Below are 22,599 nucleotides of genomic sequence, written 5' to 3' on the forward strand. Positions count from 1 at the left end.
ATTGCAATGTTGTGTTACTTTATCCAAATAATAATAATAGGCTTAAATGATAAAAATAGCCTAATAACAAACAGCATTTTCCCAGTTGGCCACGTTGGCCGGTGATGTTTATAATTAACGGGAAACCTTGGCATACATACATAAACAGTGCACACGCTATACCTTCCGTAACCTTGTGTTGCTTATTATATTTTCCTACAAACCGACATGACAAATTCAATGCAGACAGTGCAGAGTGACTGCTGAGCCATGTTTTAATGCAGTGGTTCTCAAACTTTTTTAAAACAAATTTCAAGGACCCCATGACTCAGAGTTACAGACCTGTAATGGTCCACTTGGAACCCCCCTCAATGAACCCTGAAGGTCCCTGGACCCCACTTTGAGAGCCGCGGGGTTTTAACGGTTGCATTGTGACGGTAGCCGTAAACAAAGACGTTAACGTGCCGGGTTGACAAAATTATCCGGGTGATGTGCAGGAGACAGGGTAACCGGAAGACTCACTCCAAACAAATAAGGTTAGGTTTAGGCATAGTTCACTGAGGTTACGTTAGGAATACCAGGTAGAGACCGTTCCGAGGTCAACGGATTTGCGTCGGGGGGGCGACTGTGTTTTGGGGCGAGCATTTTGGTATTCGGAGAAAGCATAGATATGGATGGTGGAGGTGGGATAACCTTACAGGAATGTGACTCAGAGAGCTAACTGTATGTATGGCATGAGAGAAGAGAGATGTGTGGGTGTAGGGGGAGGTATGCAGTGGTGGTACTCACGTTTTTTACTTAAGTAAAAGTATCAATACCGCAATGTAGAAACAAGTAAAAGTTCGGTAATCAAAATTGACTTGAGTAAAAGTACAAAAGTGTTGGATTGTGAGATTGTAGATCTGCTGTTTTCAAATAGCCGAAACATATATAGGGCTGAAGTGGTTAATGTATGTTTTGTGATAATAATCAAAATCTACAAAGTAACTAAAGTTTTCAAATAATTGTAGTGGAGTAAAAGTACAATATTTGCTTCTGAGATGTAGTGGACTAGAAGTAAAAGTAGTCAACATTGGAAATACTCCAGTAAAGTAAAAGAAATACCTCAAAATTGTACTTAAGTACAGTACAGTACTTGAGTAAATATAGCCTACTTGGTTACTTTGCACCACTGGCTGACTGTGTGTATGGCATGAGAGAACAGAGATGTGTGGGCGTAGGGGAGGTATGTGTGTGTGTGCGTGGTGGTAGAGGGGTGGATGGGTGAGAGGAGGGTGAGGGGCCATGAGGGGTGAGGAGTCGGGGCCCGTGTCGCGTTACGGCCTCTCTGCAGCCGAGTGCTGACTCATGAGGTGATGTCACGGCACGGGGCGGGGCGGGGTGGGAGTGCTTCACAGGACTGCCATGTTGTCTGATTTCCTTAAGATGGTGGTGGCAGATACCACCCCCACCCCCCTGGGAAAAAGTAAGCAAAGGGCAGATGGCGTTGTCAATGATACACGCACATACACAGTATATACTATATACTATATAGTATACATACAGAGAGAGAATAGACTGATTGATTGAATGGTTGAATGATTGATTGATTGATCGATAGATCGATAGATCGATAGATCGATAGATCGATCGATCGATCGATCGACTGACTGACTGACTGACTGACTGACTGACTAACGGAGGATACATTTCTATTCTTTCCCGAATCCCGGCTATACCCTTAGCTGAACCCTGACCCTTATCTAATTGAATAGTCAACTCTAACCTGATCCTAACTGTAACCTACAACCTACAAGTTAAAAAAAAAATCATAATGCTTTTTTTTTGTTGCACCTTTTTTTTTTTTTTTTACATTTCAAATGTAACAACCTTGTGGCAGGTTCTATTATGTTTCACTCTGTATCAAAACAACTGTATCAAAACAACTCAAAACAACTTTTCACGGTTTATATTTTCTGCCCATATTTCAGAATAGCTGCGAATGAACCGTCGTTTATTTCGCAAAAGTTGAAGATAATAGACCAACGACATAAACAGAAACTCAACCTAAAGGCATTGGATGCAGTGCTCTTTGGACCGCCTCTACGTAAGTATCTAAACTATAATGAAGACAGTATAACATGCACACAAAATAAATAATCCGTCTTTTTCAGGGAAATCTATAGAGAAACTAAATTATATTGTGAGACAAAAGATGAATTCTTAATTTCATTTGATAATCTGTTAAGTAAGACAATGATTTTAAAATGGACTTCAATCGGCAACACATTTACCTTTTTTTCATATCTTGATTCTTTCACTTTCCTATTCGCATCCTCTCAGGACAAATGTTAAAGCTTCAATCTTTCTTCAACTGGTTGGCTGTATGTAGTAGAACAGCAGCATTTAGAACGATAATACCAAAACATCATAATTTGACAATATAATAATAATTTAGGAGTGTGGGTGTGGTGGGCTCGCTTTCATGCTGTTGCACAAATCACAGATCGGGACTCCTGAGATTTTTAATCCCGCCCGTTTCTCTCTCCGGTCATCCACAGGTCCACAGCATAACTGGATGAAAGACTTCATCCTGATGATCTCCATTGTGATCGGTGTGGGAGGCTGCTGGTTTGCCTACGTGCAGAACAAGTCTAGCAAGGTTCACATCAACAAAATGATGAAGGACCTGGAGAGCCTCCAGAGTGCAGAGATGAGCCTGATGGAGCTGCAGGGCCGGTGAGCTTATAGAGCCTCTGACCCAGGCCGCATTTTTGGATCCGATCCGATGCAGATCCCCATTTCGGAGAGTCCTGCACCAGTGGTTCTCAAACCTTTTCCGTCCCTCTCTAGCGTGGCACGAAGTGACACGCTATGATTTAAGGTTATGTGTAAAAACAACATGATCCAGCTTTGACAAAGTGCATAAAAGAAAACTCGTCTCTTAAAGGGACACTTCGCCGATTTTGAGAAAAAAATCCAATTTTTATGAAGTCTAGGACCCATAAACATGATCCTGGTGTGTTTTTTGATTTTTGATCCGTAAGATGATCCCCATAGCGTCAAATGACGTTTTCCGTAGGTTCTCACCTTATGTCCGCACTACATGACTGCAAGTGACTACAGCTGTAGTTCAAATCCAAACCAACCCACATGGCTCAAAGGACCGGCCCCTGAGGGTGTCTCCCTAACATTTCGTACACCCTTCTTTCCCCACTCGGCCACTCCCATTAGCTGCGGCCAGCTGCAGAGTGAGGCATTACTTTACCTGAGTTATCTTCTGATAGTTGTACTTGAATGTTGACATGAAATCATAATCCTGTTTAGTGTTTCATAAGCGCAAGTGTGAAAAAAAAATACAGCGTGGAGTGGCGGTGCTGGTAAACAAACACCGTCGCGAAAGGCTAGGATCATAATACCAAGGATTCGACAGTGATGTCACTACTATGCGACACGGAAGTAGAACTTTATAAAGATACCAAGGATTTGTCAGTGATATGACATCACTAACGAATCCTTGGACATATATGTAACTAGATGAACGTGTGCGAGGTACATGTTCTTCAGCCAGTGTTGCCAGATATTGTGAGAGAAATAAGCAACCAGGTCTATGAAATCAAGCCCAAAAGAAGATAACTAGGCCAAGAGCACTTTACCTAGACATGGGATATTATATATTTGAAAATTGCCGATCTACAAGCTCACAACGCTTCGCGACCCATTGTGAGCTTGTAGATCTGCTATTTACAAAAAAATCTTGAGGGGGGAAAAGTGCAAAATGTGGAATATTTTTGACACATATTTGTTAGGGGCTCCCTGGCACAAATTATAATTTCAGATGGGGGTCTGTGGAAAAATACATGAACATGTTTGAGAACCACTGGTTTAAACAACAATCAAAACATTTGGAAACAAGCCCAAATATCAACTACATTTTAGAAAGAAGCCGCTTAAAATAAGCAGACATTAACACTGGCATGCTGTTTGTATGTTGTTGTTGGAGATCACACCCACATGCAACCCACAAGGAGGGGCAGTGCACCAAAGCATTATGATCATTGTAGTAATGCAGCAGTCCAGTCAAACCCTAGTCAAACACACAGATTTCATTATTTTTCTGGCCATAGGGTGCAAATTTTAAATTGTGCTATTGTTATCTACTACAAATACTAGTGATTGCAGTTTCTTCCAGGGGTGAAATGCTCCTTTAAGAACAATTTCTTATATCACTTTGTCTTTACACTCTTGACATCTAGAAAGATTCAAGAACTCTCAATACATCTCTGATGGTACAAATTGTACAATATTGATAGTGTGAAAACTTGGTTCATCAGCAACATAATAGAACTCCACCTCATCAGCTTTATCAACATGAAGCATCAAGAAAAAAAATCCTGTAGTACAGTAGCAGCTGTTAACCACTTAATCAATATAATATACTATTTGACTGGGGTCCCCCAAGGCTACTAGGTCTGATAGTATTTCCCTGTATACACCAAACCTCTTCAGCAAAAATAGCACATCTGCAAGCTCACAATACATCGCAATGCAACACGTTAGTAGATCAGATATTTGTACCTAATGTTCAGGTTTCTAGTCGTTCATAGAGTAATGTTAAATAAAAGTGCACTGGTTCTGGTTCATCAGACACATACAGTATAGAACTCCACTAGGCTCATCAGCTTTATCAACATAAAGAAACAAAACTGTACTACAGTACAAACTACATAGATATAAATACATTATAGAGTCATGTTAGATGTCATTACATTAAAGTGATTTGGTTCATCAGAAACATGGAACTCTACTAGGCTCATCAACTTTATGAACATCAATTGCTCCTCTGCAATTTTCACAATAATTGTAGAAGGACAAAGTGAACACACTGCTGAATACTGATCGCTTGGAGACGGTTTCAACCAGCTTGCACACAGCTTGTGTTTTTCCCCAATCTTTGTATTATATGAAACAAAGTGTCTGAGTGAAGAATGGGATTTTTCATTTGCCCATCATCTTCCTCTTCTGTTTCGCCATCCATCTTATGAGTTGTTTAATCTAGGCTAGTAGGACTACTTGTAACGTAAGCTTCAAATCACACAAGCTGCTTGACTGCTTCAAAGCTTTCACGTTCAGCCCCGCATAAAACTGTTGCAATGCGATGGATGCAGAGTACACTCTAAACCAGGGGTGGGGAACTTTGATGATGTAGAGGGCCACTCAATTTCAACACTCACTCCAGGGGGCCACATTGCGTACAGCGCGTTGCATTGCGTTGAGTTTGTCGATCTGCTATTTTCAGCGAAAGCTTTCCCCACAATACAATACAAAATACTCTCTCTCTCTCTCTCTCTCTCTCTCTCTCTCTCTCTCTCTCTCTCTCTCACTCTCCTCCCCCAGGCTGGAGAAGGCACAGGAGGAGAACCGGACGGTGGCGGTGGAGAAGCATAACCTGGAGCAGAAGATGATGGACGAGATCTGCGGGGCCAAGAAGGAGGCCCACAGGCTCCGCGAGCTCCGCGAGGGAGCTGAGAGTGAGCTCAGCCGGCTCAAGTACGCGGAGGAGGAACTGGTACAGGTAAGGGGACTCGATGAACAGTTACAAGACCGCAATGGAAATTAGCTCTTAAAGGTAGGGTAAGTGATATTTTTGGGTTAAAACAAAAAGTATTTTTTAAAAAGGTTAAAGCACTATATTCTGATAGTAATCATTGCTATATAGTGTTTGTTCAGTAACAGGAGTCTCCCCGTCTCTCCAGCTCTTTAATAAACAGAAAATAAATTTTCTGGTAGGTGTCAAAATCTCAGCCAATCAGGAGAAAGTACCCATTTTTAAGCTTCATTTTTATAGCGTTCCAGTTCCAATTTTGCCTGCTCATTTCTTAGTGTCATCACTTCCAATTTCACTTGTTTAATCTATATCCTGATTGAGTTCTCTATCCTGATTGGATAAAATTGGAAATGAAACTGAAACTGAAACGAAAATGCATTTTCTGTTTTATAAAGAGCTGGAGAGACATGGAGACTCCTTATATGGACAGGACACTCTATAGTAACGAGCACTATCAGAACATAGTCCCATTTTGCAATTATTTGAATAATTGCAAATCACTTACCCTACCTTTAAGCTTTTTGACAGATTTGTACATGTATATGCATTTTTGTCAATAAAAAACATCAACCAATCAAGATACTTGACACGGTAGGACTGAGGACAACTGAGGACTGTCTGATCCTACTGAGGACTATCAGTGGACGTGATATTCTTTTTTTATTCTTTCTTTTTATTTTTTCTTAAACATTTAGAGTAGCCTATTCTTTTTTTACCCCCTTTTTCTCCCCAATTTAGTCGTTATGCCAATTGATTCCTCCCCACACACATTGACTGTGTTGTCACTGCTGCTGTATCCTACTGACTCAACTGCCAGTGAGGAGCCTCCACCGGGAGGACGTAGGGCCTTCGTCCCACTCCTCCCGCCCAACACTCCCTGCTGACAGGTGCCGCCCCAGCCCGTAGGGAGTACGTGCAATGACCCCGCCCGGCTTCCCTTCCCCCGAACACGGGCCACTTGTGTTCGCATAGACGCCCCAACAAAGCCGGATGCACCACGGTGGATTTCGAACCCTCAGCCTCCGTGGTGGTGGGCAGGGACTGCGCCACCCGAGCGCCCCCCTGGACGTGAGATTCATCACGGTTTGGGACCACGGATATTCACAAAGCTAGGAGAGCTACAGACACAGGGGTCTGCACTTTGCCCCCTCCTTTTCCCGTCCATACTAAATCCTCTGGGCTCGTGTCGTCTCTGCTCGCAAGCTCTCCTACCACTGTTATGCTGATGACACTCAGCTGTTTTTGTCCTTCCCTCCCTCTGCCGCACAAATTGAAGCTGCATGCCTGGCTGACATCTCAAGGTGGATGTCTTCTCACCACCACAATCTCAACGCAGACAGGACTGAGCTTCTTCTCTTCCCTGGAAAGTCCTGCCCCCTGTAGGATCTTACAAGCTCCGTCGACAACTCCCTGGTGGCTCCTGTTCCAACTGTCAAGATCCTTCGAGAGGTCCTGGACAGTCTGTCCTTCGAGACACACATTGCAGCGATCGCTCGATCCTGTAGGTTAACAATTTTTCAACATCCGATGGATCAGACCCTTCCCCACCCAAGGAGTCTGCCCAGATCCTTATCCAGGATCTGGATAGACTATTGCAACTCACTCCTTCCTCAAGATTCACATTTTGTATTGTTACATCTTATATACGAGTACACGATAGTAAAAGTCTCTGGTTTTGTTACCTCAACATTCTAGAAGCAAAAATAACAATTAATAATTAAGGATTTAATTTACGTAGTGGAATGTGTGTGTGTCACATAAATACAGCAAAATATGTGGGCATACACAGAGGTGCAGAAATTTGAGTCTACACATAATGTATACATTACAACATATTTGTTAATGGCTGCTATATTTACCGATTCTGTCATGTAGTTTAGATGTAGTTTTGATGTCTGAACTCTTGAGACTGTAGCTGCTGTGTTGGTATTAGTGCACAATGAATTTCACGTGCCTTTTCATTGGTATTGCTGACAAATGAAAGTTGAAACTTGACCTTTGGCTGTGCCTCCATGCAGGTGCGTATGGCCCTGAAGCGAGCAGAGAAGGAGATGCAGTCGGAGTGGTCCGTGCCGGAGGCTCTGCAGATGTGGCTGCAGCTCACCCACGAGGTGGAGGTGCAGTACTACAACATCAAGAAACAGGGCGCCGAGCTACAGCTCGGGGTCGCCAAGGATGAGGTACTTTACCCCAAAATGTTTTTCTCTTCACATTGCTTTTGTTTTTGTTTTGCATAATTACCATCATTGCACTGGGTAATTTACTAAATACAAGTAAATGAGGGGTGAAACCAAGATGGGTTGTGTTAGTCCGACGTGGTCCCTGCCCGCTGTGCCCGGGGACTGGTAGATGGTGATGTGAACATTAAGAGACACATAACTGGGGGCGAGCCCGTTGACTGGTTCGATTCTAGCTGTAGACCTGTGCTGCATGTCTTCATGGTTCCCTGTCTCTCTACATCAATGTTTCCCAAAAACTGGGTCGGAACTCATTAGTGGGTCATGGACACATTTCTATGGGTCGCGAGTAAATACCCCCTTTTTTTCTTAGTTTCCAACAATTTCTAGATTAAATAAATAAAATACAAATAAAAACGCAAATGAAAGTAAATTCAATATATATATATATATATATATATATATATATATTGTTTAGAAGTAGTGAAAATAGTAGATCTACAAGCTCACAACACGTTGCATTGCGACGTGTTGTGTGCTTGTAGATCAGCTATTTTCACTAGTCTAATTTCTCTTTTGGGTCTCGAGCTTAAAAGTTTGGAAACCACTGCTCTACATAGTCCTGTTAAAAATTGATGAAAACTAAACACACAAAAATACACAACTTGGCAATAAGCTGCGTTTTGGTGTTTCACTCTTGCTGGGAAATGCCTTTTCAAGGGTGAAATGCATTCGTCGAATAGCTGCTGGAATTCATCCAAAATTGACAAGTATGGGACATTCTACAGTGGTGCACGAGTCAGCCTTTTCTACCACCATCAACATCTGTTTTTTTTTACGTCTGGAGACTCCCGTCCAGGACAGGCTTCAGACCCACCTCCTGCAGGAGACTTGGCTCAGCTCTGAACCCATTTTTATTTGGCGTTAGGAACCCATTACAACCGCATGCCCTTGCTTACGTCGACCCCAGGCAGCGTTCGAACCCACGACCATCCGCACGAAAGGCATAAGTAAATAAATGTACTTTATAAAGTTCTAGTTATGGCGTTAAGTAAAGTAATTTGGACTGGACATGCCCGACATCAGTGACAATTGGCATACCATTTGACTGGACAGGCCTGACGTCACGCAAATGAGCAAATATGCCCTCATACAGTGTATACAGTAGGCTTTGCTCTGAGTAATGTTACATGCACTTAACTGAGTATATTACACAGTATATGTAAGTCTATGGTGTTTATATCAGTAATGTAATGTATATTGTGCACCAATGATTGGTAAATAGGCTAGAGATCATTAATCAGTGATTGCTTTACAAATGTATCAGGACAGTTTGACAGGCTCTCTTATTGCCATGTATGGCTTTTTAGTATTTGGAGATTAAATTGTTGAGCCTAACAGTGTGTATGCAATGAAAAATCAGCCCAGCATTGTCAAACCTATCTAAACAGCTCTTAATCTGTGACCTGTTTGTGGGTTGTAGTTTCTGATCACATCCATGAGACTGATGCTTAAAGTAATGTAAGCTGCCATTCCACACATGTCCCCATAAATGGACCTAACTGATCAAACAGAATAATCCATGTTTTGTTTTGTAACATCCCATCCATTGCATGAGGCACAGAACATCAAACAAAACATGCCGGCCTGCTCAGCCAGCGGCACAGGAAAAGCACCACTGGTGAAATGAGCCAGTAGTATGCATGCATCGTGCCTCATGTGCTGGTAGATCTTATGCAATTATGCAATTTTATGCCATCACTCTGCTTAACCCATTAACCACTTAAATCCCATATGGGTAACCGGAGTCCCTCAGGGCTCAATACTAGTGTCTTTTCTGTTTTCTGTTATTGTGGGGAAAGCTCTAGCTGAAAATAGACGATCGACAAGCTCACAACGCGACGCAAGATCGTGTCGATCTGCTATTTTCAGCGAAAGCTTTCCCCACAATACCGATGCTGGGGGTTTAAGTGGTTAAGACCTGAGGCCGATTCTACAAATGTTTAATGAAAAACCTATGTTTGCTATATCAGTGGTTCTCAAACTTTTTCATGTCAAGGACCCCCAAAATGATGCGTATTTTTGTCATGTGGCACCATCGTACGACGGAGCATAAATTTAAGCATTAGACCAGGCAGCTGCTCTTGTGTCATTTACAGCAGAGTTCCATGTGTGTATCATTGTTATACCCTGTTGTACATTGTATGTTATGTTATGTTATCAAGCAATAATCCAGTATTTTACTGTGTGAATATACTCCGGCGTTTCATTTCTCTGGACCTGAGTTGGCACTGTACTTAGTGCACCCATTTTCCCTCTACACCAAATCTCTTCGACGAAAATAGCTCTCAACGCGTCGTTAGATCGGCTATTTTCAGCGAATATCCCCCCCCCTCCCCAGAATAGGGATGCCAGGGCTCAGGGGGTTAAAAGGCAGCTCAGTAGGGAGGGGTGGACTTCGCATGCATGGAGACCCCACCTGTCCTCTCCAGACAGTAACATCATAATCCTAGGAAAAATAAAGACAAAGTGATCTCTTTGTCTTTAAAGCCACGTTATCAAAAATGTCTAGACATTTTATGAAGTAACTCAAGTAACAGTTTTTCTTGCATCATCACACTGAGGGTTTCGGCGCTCACCGTGAACCATGTGGGTTTCAAAATGGACTACAAACATTTGAATCTTAATTGAGTTCTCACCTGGACATGTGAGGGAATAAACCCATTCCTGCCTCCACTTTTCCCTCATTTGTTATTCATGATGATTTAGCCAAATTATGTTTTAATTGCGTCATTTGTTTTCGTCTTTGTTACTTGCAGCTGGAAGGAATTATGGGCTCTGAACGATTAACTCAGGGACTCACGTAGCTCACACACACAGAGCCGGGAGACGCTCTCATCAGAGCACAAGTGTCTATTGTTGACTCACAACGCAAAGCTTGATTTATCCCTTTGACGTCTTGTGTTCAGTTAAGAGAATCTTGAAACCGTGTGTTTCCTTGACACCGTCCATATGGGTTTTTCTGTTCATCTAATTTAGTGTGTGTGTGTGTGTGTGTGTGTGTGTGTGTGTGTGTGTGTGTGTGTGTGTGTGTGTGTGTGTGTGTCGTAGGCGGAGAAAATCAAGAAGAAGAGGGGATCTGTGTTTGGAACGCTTCACGTAGCCCACAGTTCATCACTGGATGAGGTCGACCACAAGATACTGGAGGCCAAGTAAGGAATAGAATATTCACGTGCACACCTTTAAACACACACACACAAAAATACACAGATGCATGACTTTAACCACATTTACCCTAGCGTCCAGATTCTGGGGCAAACCTTTTTGGTGAAGATAGCAGATCTACAAGCTCACAGTGTGTCACAACATGACGCGTTATGAGCTTGTAGATCGGCTATTTCTGGTGACGGGGGGGGGGGGGGGGGGGAAGGAGGAGGCCTAGTATAGACTCATGGGGGAATCGGTGGTGTTCGAATCTCACAGACATCCCCCCCACCCACACACACACACAGACATTCACTGCCGACATTTTTCCCTTTTTCTCCTTTGTACATATAGTATTGTTGATGATATGTAATATTGTGTTATTTATTTTATGCTATGTTGATGAATTGAATACATAGGACCACAATGGAAACACGTCCCCTGGACTTTATATCTGACTAATAAAGTATTCAATCACGCATGTCGTACAAGTGTGACTACAGGCAAATCAATAGCCCTCAGCATTGAAGACATGTTCCTGAACAATGTGGTTTATCAGCCACGTTCATGGATCTTCATCCATTGATTTTCATTAATGCGAAGTCACACTAGTCATTGATTACTGATAACGACCAGAAGGGTCCTTGTGTGTTATTGAATATCAATTTCTATTACAGTGTCACCTTGTCAATGCAAAAGGTATTGAAAGGCACACCGTCCGTCGATATGACCACAGCAGCTCAAGTGTAGTGTTTGCAGCACACCTTCCTGTCAGTGTTGACAGACATTTTGTCAAGTCTCTGTGTGAGGCAACAAATAATAATAATAATAATAATAATAATGCAACAATAAAGGCAACAAATGCTACATCCAAATTAACCACATTGAACTTTCAATGGCTTAACCTGTGAGATGTGCTGTTAAAAAAGAAACAAAAGAAACAAACAAAAACTAAAGCCCCGATGTATGCGTAGAATTTCGACTCTGTCAAGCGACATTGAACGACACTGTTGTCGAATTGGTCTTTTTCATTGTTTAAAGATGAACCAAATAACACACTGTTGAGAGCCACCTGAGCCTATGTGTAAGGACAGATAGTCTATAAATGTGCATTGATGGGTTTGTCCTGTTTGACAAGGGTTGGTGTTTTCTTTATTGCTTTCTTGAAGATGACTGTACAATGTCAGTAGTTGGCTTGGAGTTGAGAGTATTATGACGTTTTTCCTGAGGTTGAATGTATTTTTTCGACTCAACAGCAATGTTGGTACCGACTGTATTTCATTAGAATTCAGCTCAATATTGACACTTAAAATATATACTTATGTGTGAAGTATGGTACTGGAGTTTGCATTTCTTCCAGTCCTCAGTTCTCAGCGGTGACAGTATACATAATTTATTTTAAATGTCAGCATACCAAGTTTTTCAAAAAAAAAAAAATACGAATAACTAAGTACAGAAGACAAAAATAAATGTGCCTGAGAGTGTACAAATGGAACCAAATGGACCCTTACGGGTCCATTTTGTTCCATTTGTACACTCTCAGAGGTAAGGTGGTCCTTGACATTAAAAAAGTTTGAGAACCACAGACAGTGTGATAAAAACCCGGTTCCGGAAACGGTTCCAAATGTGACGGAACCGATTCCGGTTCCTCAACGTTGGATCCGGTTCCTCCGATTCCTCCGGTTTCCAGATCCCAACGCCCTACTAAACACTGCGTTGTCTTTACGCAATTCCCCCAGGAAGTCTCTGTCCGAGGTGACGGCGTGCCTGAGGGAGCGTCTCCACCGCTGGCACCAGATCGAGAAGCTCTGTGGCTTCCCGGTGGTCCACAACTCGGGCCTGCCCAGCCTGACGGCCAGCCTGTACTCGGACCACAGCTGGGTGGTGATGCCGCGCGTCTCGGTGCCGCCCTACCCCATCGCCGGCGGAGTGGACGACCTGGACGAGGACACCCCCCCGCTCATCTCCCAGTTCTCCTGTGAGTCTGGGAAGGGCACGGGATTATTCTTTATTCTTTAGTCTTCATCATGTGGTGTAAAGTAACTAAGTACGTTTAAGTACTTTTACTTTACTGGAGTATTTACAAATTTCAATACTTTCACTTCTACTCCGCTACGTCTCAGAGACAAATATTGTACTTTTACTCCACTACAATTATTTTAAAACGTCTAGTTACTAGTTACTTTGTAGATTTGAATTATTATTACAAAACATACATTAACCTCTTCAGCCCTATTTAAACTTTGGCTGGTTGAAAATAGCTCAAAATATCTCACAACGTGTCACATTGCGTTTGTTTTCAAAGGATTTTAATACATTTTATACATAATACCCTGTGAAACATTCTGCATAATGAGTACTTTTACTTTTGGTACTTTGTGTATTGTGTTTCTACATTGCAGTATTGATACTTTTACTTAAGTAAAAAGATTGAGTACTTTTTTTCCACCCCTGGTCATTGTATTGCAAAATGGAGGCAGGCTGGATAACCCTCCATGTATGTCCCTGTGTAAGTACACAGGCATTAGATCAGGGGTTCTCAAAACGTAAAAAATGTCAAGGACCCCCATAACACTCCCAGTGTTACAGACCTGTGAGGAACGCTGAGGGTCCATGGACCCCACTTTGAGAACCCCTGATTTAGATGAAAAGGCTATGTTGGATTGAGGTTTGTGCGACCCGGTAGGGCAGCAGTGATTCATGAGCGAGACGCATACTTGTTTACTTAGTTTCTATCTGTGGTCGCTTGATGCTGTATTTGCGCGTTGACCTTCATCCCGCGAATTCATCCCGAATTGAGTATTATTATTTTGGACATACAACTCCAACTCCCATATGTGTACCAGTGTGGCTGCTGTTTTTTCAGTGTTGCTTTGAGTCTGTGTGTGGTGTGTATCTGTCAGTGGATACATAACATAGCCTATTTTAAACTGAAAAAAAGTGTTGACATGAGCATTGGTTTAGAATACATGATTCTCGCAACTTTTCTTTTTCTTTCCGCTGAAGCATACAAGCTTTAAGGGCTGTTCACATCAAGCACAATAAGTATAAGTATAACTGTAAAGTTAATTATGTGAGCATCCACATCGATGTCGTTGTTATAGTTGTGGTATGGCCTCAGCCATCCGTTTGAGTCGGAACGATTTTTAAAACAATATATTTATAGTTAAACTCATGGTGCTAGGTGTGGACGGCCCATTAGTCGTCCTCTTTTGTGTTGCAGTTAAACCCCACACCCCTCGGACATTGTAGACACCATGTCCTCACATTGTTCTCCGTTTGTCCTCGTGCAGCGAGTATGATCCGCCCGCCGTTGACGCGAAACAGCAGCCTGTGTCGCTCCCGCAGGAGTCTTCTGAGCCCGCAGTCGTCACTCATGGGTCCGGACCCTGACCTGCTGTCCATGGCCAGCTCCCCCCACTCCTACCACCCCGAGGCAGTGGAAGAATACCACTTCTTCAACGTGGAACGCAGGGGGTATGTAAGCAGTCCATCCATTGAGTTTATTCATTAATTACTGTATAATTATGCAAATTACACCTGCGATGCATCCTTTTTTCCTTATTTGAGCCTGACAGTATAGATGACATGCTGGAGCTGTTGATGGCACACAGCCTACACATGCATGACACACTTAAATATAAATGCAGACCATTGCTTGTGGGGAGTGCTGAGAAGTTGGATTTCTGAGCTATTTATGTGTACAAGAACTGCTGGAGAGAGACAGTTTGCATTAACCTCTTAAAGGAGAATTTCGCCCGAAGTTTTCCTTACCTTTTTTACGATGTTATGATATCCTAGGACGAGTGGTACAGTAGAAAAATGTCATAACTCCGTCCGCCGCAGCTAAAAACCTGCGCCTATGGGACTTGCTCTAAATCCCGTATTTTAGTAGATTTTTTTTTTGCTGAGATCTGATGTTCATAGTGAGAGAACACTACGCAACGTGATTGTCCACCCTTTAAGTCTCCCTTTAGCGAGACTTCCGGTGGAGTGCCAGAAGTCTCACTCCAGCGAGACTAACGGTGCGCATTCAAGACAATCACGTTGCATAGTGTTCTCTCACTATGAACATCAGATCTCAGAAAAGAAAAAAAAAGAAAAAGCTATTAAAATACGCAATTTAGAGCAAGTCCCATAGGTGCAGGTTTTTAGCTGCGGCGGACCCGGGATGGAGTTATGACATTTTTCGACTGTATAACTCGTCCTAGGATATCACAAAAAAGGTAAGAAAAACGTCGGGTGAAATTCTCCTCTAAGCCCTATATACTTAGCATAGCAAAAATGTGTGTGTATCTGATACTTTTGCTATTTTTCTATTAAAACTATTTGATTAAAAACATTAAATAATGATAATACACATTTTGAACATTTTAAATAGGGATGAATAAAATGTAGTTTTGTCCAATCTGTATGGTAGAGTATGTTAAATACAGTATAACTTATACAATTGGGGTGGTTGTATTTTGTCTCCCTGCTCTTCTATTGAGACATTTAGATGGCGTCAAAGGTCATGTCTCACAAGGCCCTGAGCCCAGCCCAGTGCCAGGCTCTCCTCACAACACAGGCCGCCATGTGGGATTAGGTTTTTCTGGTATATACAGTATGTCGGTGGCTGCGAGGCACTGCAGCAACACTACCACTATGTTTGCACTGTCATATTTGATATCTGCTGCTAAATGATGTCTCACGGTCTCAGCCGTACAAGAGACCACACGCACTAGGGGTCTGTTTCCAAATCTGCTTTCTGTTTCTCTACCTGACGTTTTTCTGCCTTCTGTATTGCTATTTTATTCTTTTAGAATGCACCTTGGGTATGTTGCACATTGAATAGAGATTTTGACTAGTTTTCTTGTTTATTTCCTTCTCTATTCTTTTCTTTTTCTATTTTGAAACTGCAACTGTTTTTTTTACCAACAAAATAAAATCCATCTGCAATCGTTTAATGTGACAATAAAGTGGAATCTGAATCTGAGAATCTGTGAATTGTATGTTGATGCTTGTGTCCCTGGTCTCCCCCCCCCCCTCCTCTCTCTCTCTCTCTCTCTCTCTCTCTCTCTCTCTCTCTCTCTCAGGGACATCCTCCAGGAGAGCTGTTCCGACATAGACTCCCTCAGCTCCTCCTTAGGGCGCAAGCAGAGGAGTGCCTCCACACCGGGGTCAGAGACCCCCTACCGAAGGATCTCCCGTGACGAGATGCTGCTGTACGGCCAGCTCCAGGAGATTCCCATGTCAACGTCCGCCTCCATCACAGCCTCCTGCACCCCCGCCACCGTCACCAGCCTCGGCAGCCTCAGGGACTCCACCCCCCCGCCTCTGCCTCTCGCGCCCACCTCCGGCCCGCCCTCCACCTCGCCCTCGCCCTCCATGGAGCACCACGCATTCGCGCGCAAGGGCTCGCCCGACCTCACCCACAGCATGCCTTTTACCCAGGGACACGGCACCGCCACCGGCAAGGGTGTGAACGGCATGCTGGAGAAGTCCTGCAGCTTCAACCAGCTGCCCGCCAGCATGCTGCCCGGCGGCGGCGTGAGGCGCTACCCCTCCCTCACCTCCCTGGACTCGGAGGGTCGCAGTGTCGGCAAGGAGCACAAGCTCCAGAGCGCCTCTTCCCAGGACTCCAGCGACAATGGGGAGAAAATGAAGCGCTCCTCTTCTAAGATTAAGAGCCTGTTCAAGAAGAAGAAATGAAACTGGCAGAATGGGTTGGGGGGGGGGGAGTACGAGAGAGAGAGGGAAAATAAAGTTGTAAAGAGAAAGTTGTTTTAGCCCTAATACTAAAAAGAAAAAAGGACGTCATCGTAAAAGCTAAAACATTTTCTTTTTCCATTTTCCTTCACTTTTTTCTTCTTCTTTCATTTAATTTAAAAACAAATGTCAAAGATGGAATGTAGCTCAGTCTGGGTTCCTCCAACCCCCCCCCCCCCAGACTGGTAGCCTTATTTTTCAATAATGCCTTTTTATTTAGCTCACTCACAGCCTCACAGATAAGCCTTCAGAGGTCAAGGAAATGTCAACAAAAGGTCAAAGGGTCAAGGGTAAGGCCGGTTGTCATCCAGAGAACCGCAAAGCACATGGCCTGCTCACTGTCTCCTCAAATTCTTGTGAGTCTGAACCAAAAAGCCACTGCGTGTTTGGGGTTTAAAGGTGCAATCCATAAGTTTGTTGGTGAACACACGATGCAACAAAAAAGAAAAAAAGAAAAGAAAAATATGTCAGGTGTCGTGTTTTCACTGTTTGCACTGTTTGCACTGTACAAGAGACTGTAAGACACCTCTTAAAACACCAGTATGTTTACTAACCCATATGAAGTTTATACAGTAAAAGTGGCTCGTAAAAATGGCAGGAAACCTGGACAATGAAAGACAACTGATTTCCTTCCTCGCGACATGTTTCCTACTGCATTATGGATTGCATCTTTTAAAGTGTTTCAATCATGGGCTTTTTCTTACACATTGAGTGACCTCCAGTTTATGGAGGCTCCTGAGCTCATGTATGTGACTAATTTCCTTTGAAAGAAAGAAAGAAAGAAAGTAAGAATGAACGAGAAAAAAAAAAAGAATCCTGCTAAAGTTTGTTGCACTACTGCTTTCCTAGTTTTTGGGAAAGGGCCGCTGCTTGCGGAGTACATATTGAATAAAGATGTAGAGAGGAAGAATGCATGGACCGAGGCAATGGAGACGCAGCATCTAATGTCAGAGCCAAAATAATTTGACGTGTCCTCAATGCCCCTGCCTATGAATTTTTCAATATATAAATATAAATATATATATACTTTGTTTTTACATTATGTTCTTATAGATGTTTTTAAATAGATTTTTATTGGTGGGGGTTCATAAGGAGTGATTTTTACTGAAGAACGTTTAATGAATATGCAGATTTAATCCATACCCCTCAATTATCTGTCCCGTGTTCATTTGCCCCGAAACCGTTCCCCTGGATTCTTTACTTCAGACTCCACATGTTAGCCAGTCCCTTCTACTAAACACACATCATCCTCAATGCGATCCTCTCTACCTCCCCTTCTGTTCCTATTTATTATTCAACCCCTCTATGTCATATATGGGTCAAATGCTGTTTGCAAACCATTTGTAATGTTTTGTTTCAGCCTGATTGGGATAGTGGAGGAGTAGGCTTTGTTACATGGAATACGACAGGGACAGACATTCACGTACAAGTTTTTAGTGTCAGATTAATGCACTTTTATACGACTGTCAAGGCTTGACTTGCACTCCCAGCAGGGCAAAGCAAAATACAAATGAGCCAGGTCTGTTTCAGACTCGCCACTGTCTGTCCCTTTGTACCTTGCCCCACTTCCAAATCCATGCAATATGGCGCCCTCTCAGCATAACTCCATTGAACCCGCTCCTCGCCACTGGGCCTAGATTGAACAATCTCTTTTCAAGGGCTCTCACTTCTCACTGTGATTTTTACTACCCTCCTCCCTTCATCCTGGACATGATGTCACTGTTGTCACGTCACTTTTACGTCCGAATGTAACGGGTGTGACTCCTGGGTGTCATGACAAGACACGCGACATGACGACTGTACTGTAGTTTCAGCGATGATGAGATGTCACCGTGATGACTTGACAAGACATTTCAGAAAGGTTCTTTCGGCAACAGCAGGACCTGGCAATGTGGGTTTTTTGTGGTGGAGTCATTTAGTTTTTCTGTTTTTTTTTTAGCAAAGTCATGTAAAATATATGACGCAATGAAGCAAAAAAAGAACGAGAGGATTGCAAGACGAGGAAAAAATCTGAATGTTTACGTGATGTTAGGGATTATTTTCTTTTCTTTTCTTTTGAGAACATTTGGTGTGTGAATATTTGTATACTGTAGACAAATTAATAAAAAAAAAAGTGGAGGCATAACAGAGCTGTTTTAGAGTCGTGTATTTGAATTTTGTCAGTACTTTTGGTGTTTTGCACATGGTACACAGGTATGTAATACGGTAAAGTGCACGGGAGGCTCCCTCCCTACTACACTGTGGAGAACACAGTCATGACCCTCCATTTGGAATCCACATTCCACTGAGAGCACAGAGCCGGGAACTGGGGGGGGGGGGATATTATTTTGACACCCCATTTGTCTTGAGAGGAGGGGAAACGGTGATACGCACTAGAAAAGCATGCATGATTGCTTTATCAATATAAAGTGAATGTGATGAAACTTGTGTTGATGGTTCATCAATTCGGCACACAGGGAGAGGAGCGGGGACGTCTGCAGGTGATGAATGTGTTGTTCGGACACCATTGTACACAGCAACAAATCCAGTGGTGTAAAGTAACTAAGTGCATGTACTCAAGTACTGTACATAAGTACAATTTTGAGGTATTTTTTTACTTTCTTCAGTATTTAACATTTTCAATATTTTTACTTCTACCCCACTATATCTCAGAGGAAAATATTGAACTTTAATAAAACACACACTAACCACTTCAGCCCTATACATATTTCGGCCATTTGAAAATAGTAGATCTACAAGCTCACAATGCGTCACAGACTCACAATGCAACGCATTGTGAGCTTGTAGATCTACTATTTTAAAAAAAATATATACATTTTGAACTTGTGAAAAGGGACATTCTACATAATTGCCAGACCCAAGGGGTCGGGGGGACAGATTTTTTTTTGGCTGGGGCCGGAGGACAAAGTGACAGACTTTTTTTTGGCTGGGGCCGGAGGACAAAGTGACAGACTTTTTTTTGGCTGGGGCCGGAGGACAAAGTGACCATGCCCATGTATGGACGAAACAGGTACAAAGCCTCATGTAAGCCTGTATACACAAATCTACAACCAAATACCCCTATACACAAAAAAACTCCACACCAAATGCCTAAAATGATTTATGCTTTTCAGTTATAAAGTGGTTTGTAGGTGTGTTACATACTAGGACTTCATTCTGGGTCTGTTGTTAGAGGACCCGAGGAAACCCTCTATGAAGGGGGATACTACCACGGTAAGCTCATATTTCCAAAGGAATACCCCTATAAGCCACCCAGTATCTACATGATAACACCAAATGGGAGATTCAAGTGCAACACACGGTTATGTCTGTCCATCTCAGACTTCCACCCGGACACATGGAATCCAGTCTGGTCCGTATCCACTATCCTCACAGCCCTGCTCAGCTTCATGGTGGGGAATGACTCCACCTTTGGCAGCATTAACACCTCAGATGCCACAAAAAGACAACTGTCGGCCCAAAGCCTGGCCTTCGACCTCAAAGACAAAGTGTTTTGTGAGCTGTTTCCTGATGTAGTTGACGAACTTAAACAGAAGCTGAAGGACCAGGAGGAGCTGAGCTCCCGCACCAAGTCCGTACCCCTCCATGGCTTCCAAACTCTCAGAAGTTGGTGCACGCTGTGCTGACGTGATAGACTGAAGGATATTAGTAGGTGGTACATGCATATAGCTAATTGGGTTTGGGGGGCTTGAGAGGGTTCTCATGGAATGGCATTGTTTTCTTGGTTAACAAAAGGTGAGGAGGCATTCTGTTCCTTTTTCTCAGGGTGTTTGAAACTATGGATATACCTTAGGACTGCATCTCGTGCCATACTGACATTACCTTTGGACCATAGCAAATTCACATATAAATGTATCGCATTACAAAAATGTGCAGTGCGATATCAATTGTCTTTTGTTGGCAGTTTAGCCAAATGTAAGTCACTCGCTTTGAACTGGGTAGGCTGTGTTTTTTTTGTACCGTTCGTATGTTGTATGGTTGCCTGTTTACATGTTGAATGTTTACATGGACCACAATGGATACAAGCCTATGGCTTTTTTGTGATTAATAATGATTGGCCTTTGTATCATAATGCTGTACTTTTACAATCAAATATTCAATCAATTCAGAGTTTTTCAAATACATGCACTGCTTTGAAATTATATTTACAGTCCAATAAATGTACTTTTGTTTGCCAAATGTAACCAGGTGTGGAAAGGTTCTCTACAAACAAAAAGAAATAGGCTTTCTTTAACATCTTGAGAATGAAACAACACAAGGAACAAGCAATTAGGAATCCTTACAAATTCTACTGAGAAATAATCTATCTGCCCAGCAGGTTAATTTCAAAACATTCTCAAAACAAATTTCACATGACTACTGGTGGGCCACAATACATTTTAGGAAAGTAGCCGCGCCGCACCGCCGATCTGAATGATATACCATATATGGACATATCTGTATCTGTCAGTGCTTGTCCCTTTTATGCCCATATATGGAGCTGACTGATTTGTTTGCGCATGATGACACATTGAGGTTAGACAACACACTCCATATTTGGGCATAGCTGCATTGGGAACTCCTTATATGGTTATGGCTGAGTCATGGTGACATGAGCATGATGACGCCCTTTGTTGTGTGTGATGTCAGCACAGAGCTCTCGCTATATAAGCCTCAGGGTTGAATGGCCTCAGCCACAATATTTACAATACTTTTGCACTTAAACCTGGTCTAACCACCGCCCTTTGTTGAGATATGAACAAGAGTTCCGCCACCAAGCGACTAATGCTGGATTACCGCCTAATAAAGAAAGACCCTGTGCCTTACATCAGTGCAGAACCTCTCCCCTCCAACATTCTGGAATGGCACTATGTTGTTAGAGGACCTGAGGGAACCCCCTATGAAGGGGGATACTACCACGGTAAACTCGTATTTCCACAGGAATTCCCTTTCAAACCACCCAGTATCTACATGATAACACCAAATGGGAGATTCAGGTGCAACTCACGTTTATGTCTGTCCATCTCAGACCACCACCCTGAGGATTGGAATCCAGTCTGGTCCGTATCCACCATCCTCACAGGACTGCTCAGCTTCATGGTGGGGAAAGACTACACCTTTGGCGCGATTCTCAGCCTCAAGTCCACAAAAAGACAACTGTCGGCCCAAAGCCTGACCTTCAACCTCAAGGACAAAGAGTTTTGTGAGCTGTTTCCTGATGTAGTTGACGAAATTAAACAGAAGCTGAGCGATCGCACCCAGGCCGCACCCAGACCCAGGTCCTGTAAACTATGTATAATAGTTTGAGGCACTCCTTTTAGTGTCAAATGTTGTGAGACAAGCCTTAACCACTTAAACCCTAAGTGGTTGTCCGGAGTCCCTCAGGGCTCTATACTAGAGACCGCTGGGGCGGGCTTGCGAACCATGGCCGCATCACTCTGACATAACCATAAACAAACTACGTCACTATGACTTATTGTGACATCATTATGCAAACCTTGTAGTCATAAGTAATTGACTGATACGCCATAGACGAATGTTGACACAGGTCTCCTGTACTTATTATGTACAGGAGACCAACATGAGGGATCTCCAAATAAGGGCATAAAAAGTATTGTACTTATGTACAATTTTGAGGTACTTTTACTTTACTGGAGGAGTATTTCAAAATGTCATATCTACAAAGTAACTAAAGTTACTTTGTAGATTTGAATTATCTATATATACAATTGAGAAAAGTCAGCACTTCCTGTCCCCCACTGAAGCCACCCCTATCTATATATACAAACCCCCCCTGGACAGGAAGTGAGGTCAGACAACACACTCCATATTTGGGCATAGCTCCATTGGGAACATCTCCTATTATGGCTTTATATATTATAGAGACTAACAAACACAAAGCACCGCGCAGCGGATAGGGGGAAG

General features: G+C 42.8%; 1 protein-coding gene across 3 annotated transcripts in view; it reads left to right on the forward strand.

The window, feature by feature from the left end:
* The window catches only part of stim2b (stromal interaction molecule 2b), a 66,905-nt gene extending 48,091 nt beyond the window's left edge, over window positions 1–18,814 (forward strand). The window contains exons 5-13 of one of the 3 annotated variants that reach the window (XM_080452135.1): window positions 1,950–2,065; window positions 2,520–2,697; window positions 5,356–5,533; window positions 6,843–7,067; window positions 7,585–7,746; window positions 10,855–10,955; window positions 12,687–12,925; window positions 14,241–14,428; window positions 16,023–16,281. In XM_080452135.1, coding sequence (XP_080308261.1) covers window positions 1,950–2,065; window positions 2,520–2,697; window positions 5,356–5,533; window positions 6,843–7,067; window positions 7,585–7,746; window positions 10,855–10,955; window positions 12,687–12,925; window positions 14,241–14,428; window positions 16,023–16,139 — 1,504 coding nt within the window. In that variant the 3' untranslated portion in view covers window positions 16,140–16,281. Of the gene's footprint in view, window positions 1–1,949; window positions 2,066–2,519; window positions 2,698–5,355; window positions 5,534–6,842; window positions 7,068–7,584; window positions 7,747–10,854; window positions 10,956–12,686; window positions 12,926–14,240; window positions 14,429–16,022 lie in introns of all 3 variants that reach the window. The other 2 variants (XM_080452133.1, XM_080452134.1) reach the window with 2 other exon arrangements.
* Window positions 18,815–22,599: the final 3,785 nt, after the last annotated feature.

Source organism: Gymnoscopelus braueri (assembly GCF_963280865.1).
Source record: "Gymnoscopelus braueri genome assembly, chromosome: 15".
In the NCBI taxonomy this organism is placed as follows: domain Eukaryota; kingdom Metazoa; phylum Chordata; class Actinopteri; order Myctophiformes; family Myctophidae; genus Gymnoscopelus; species Gymnoscopelus braueri.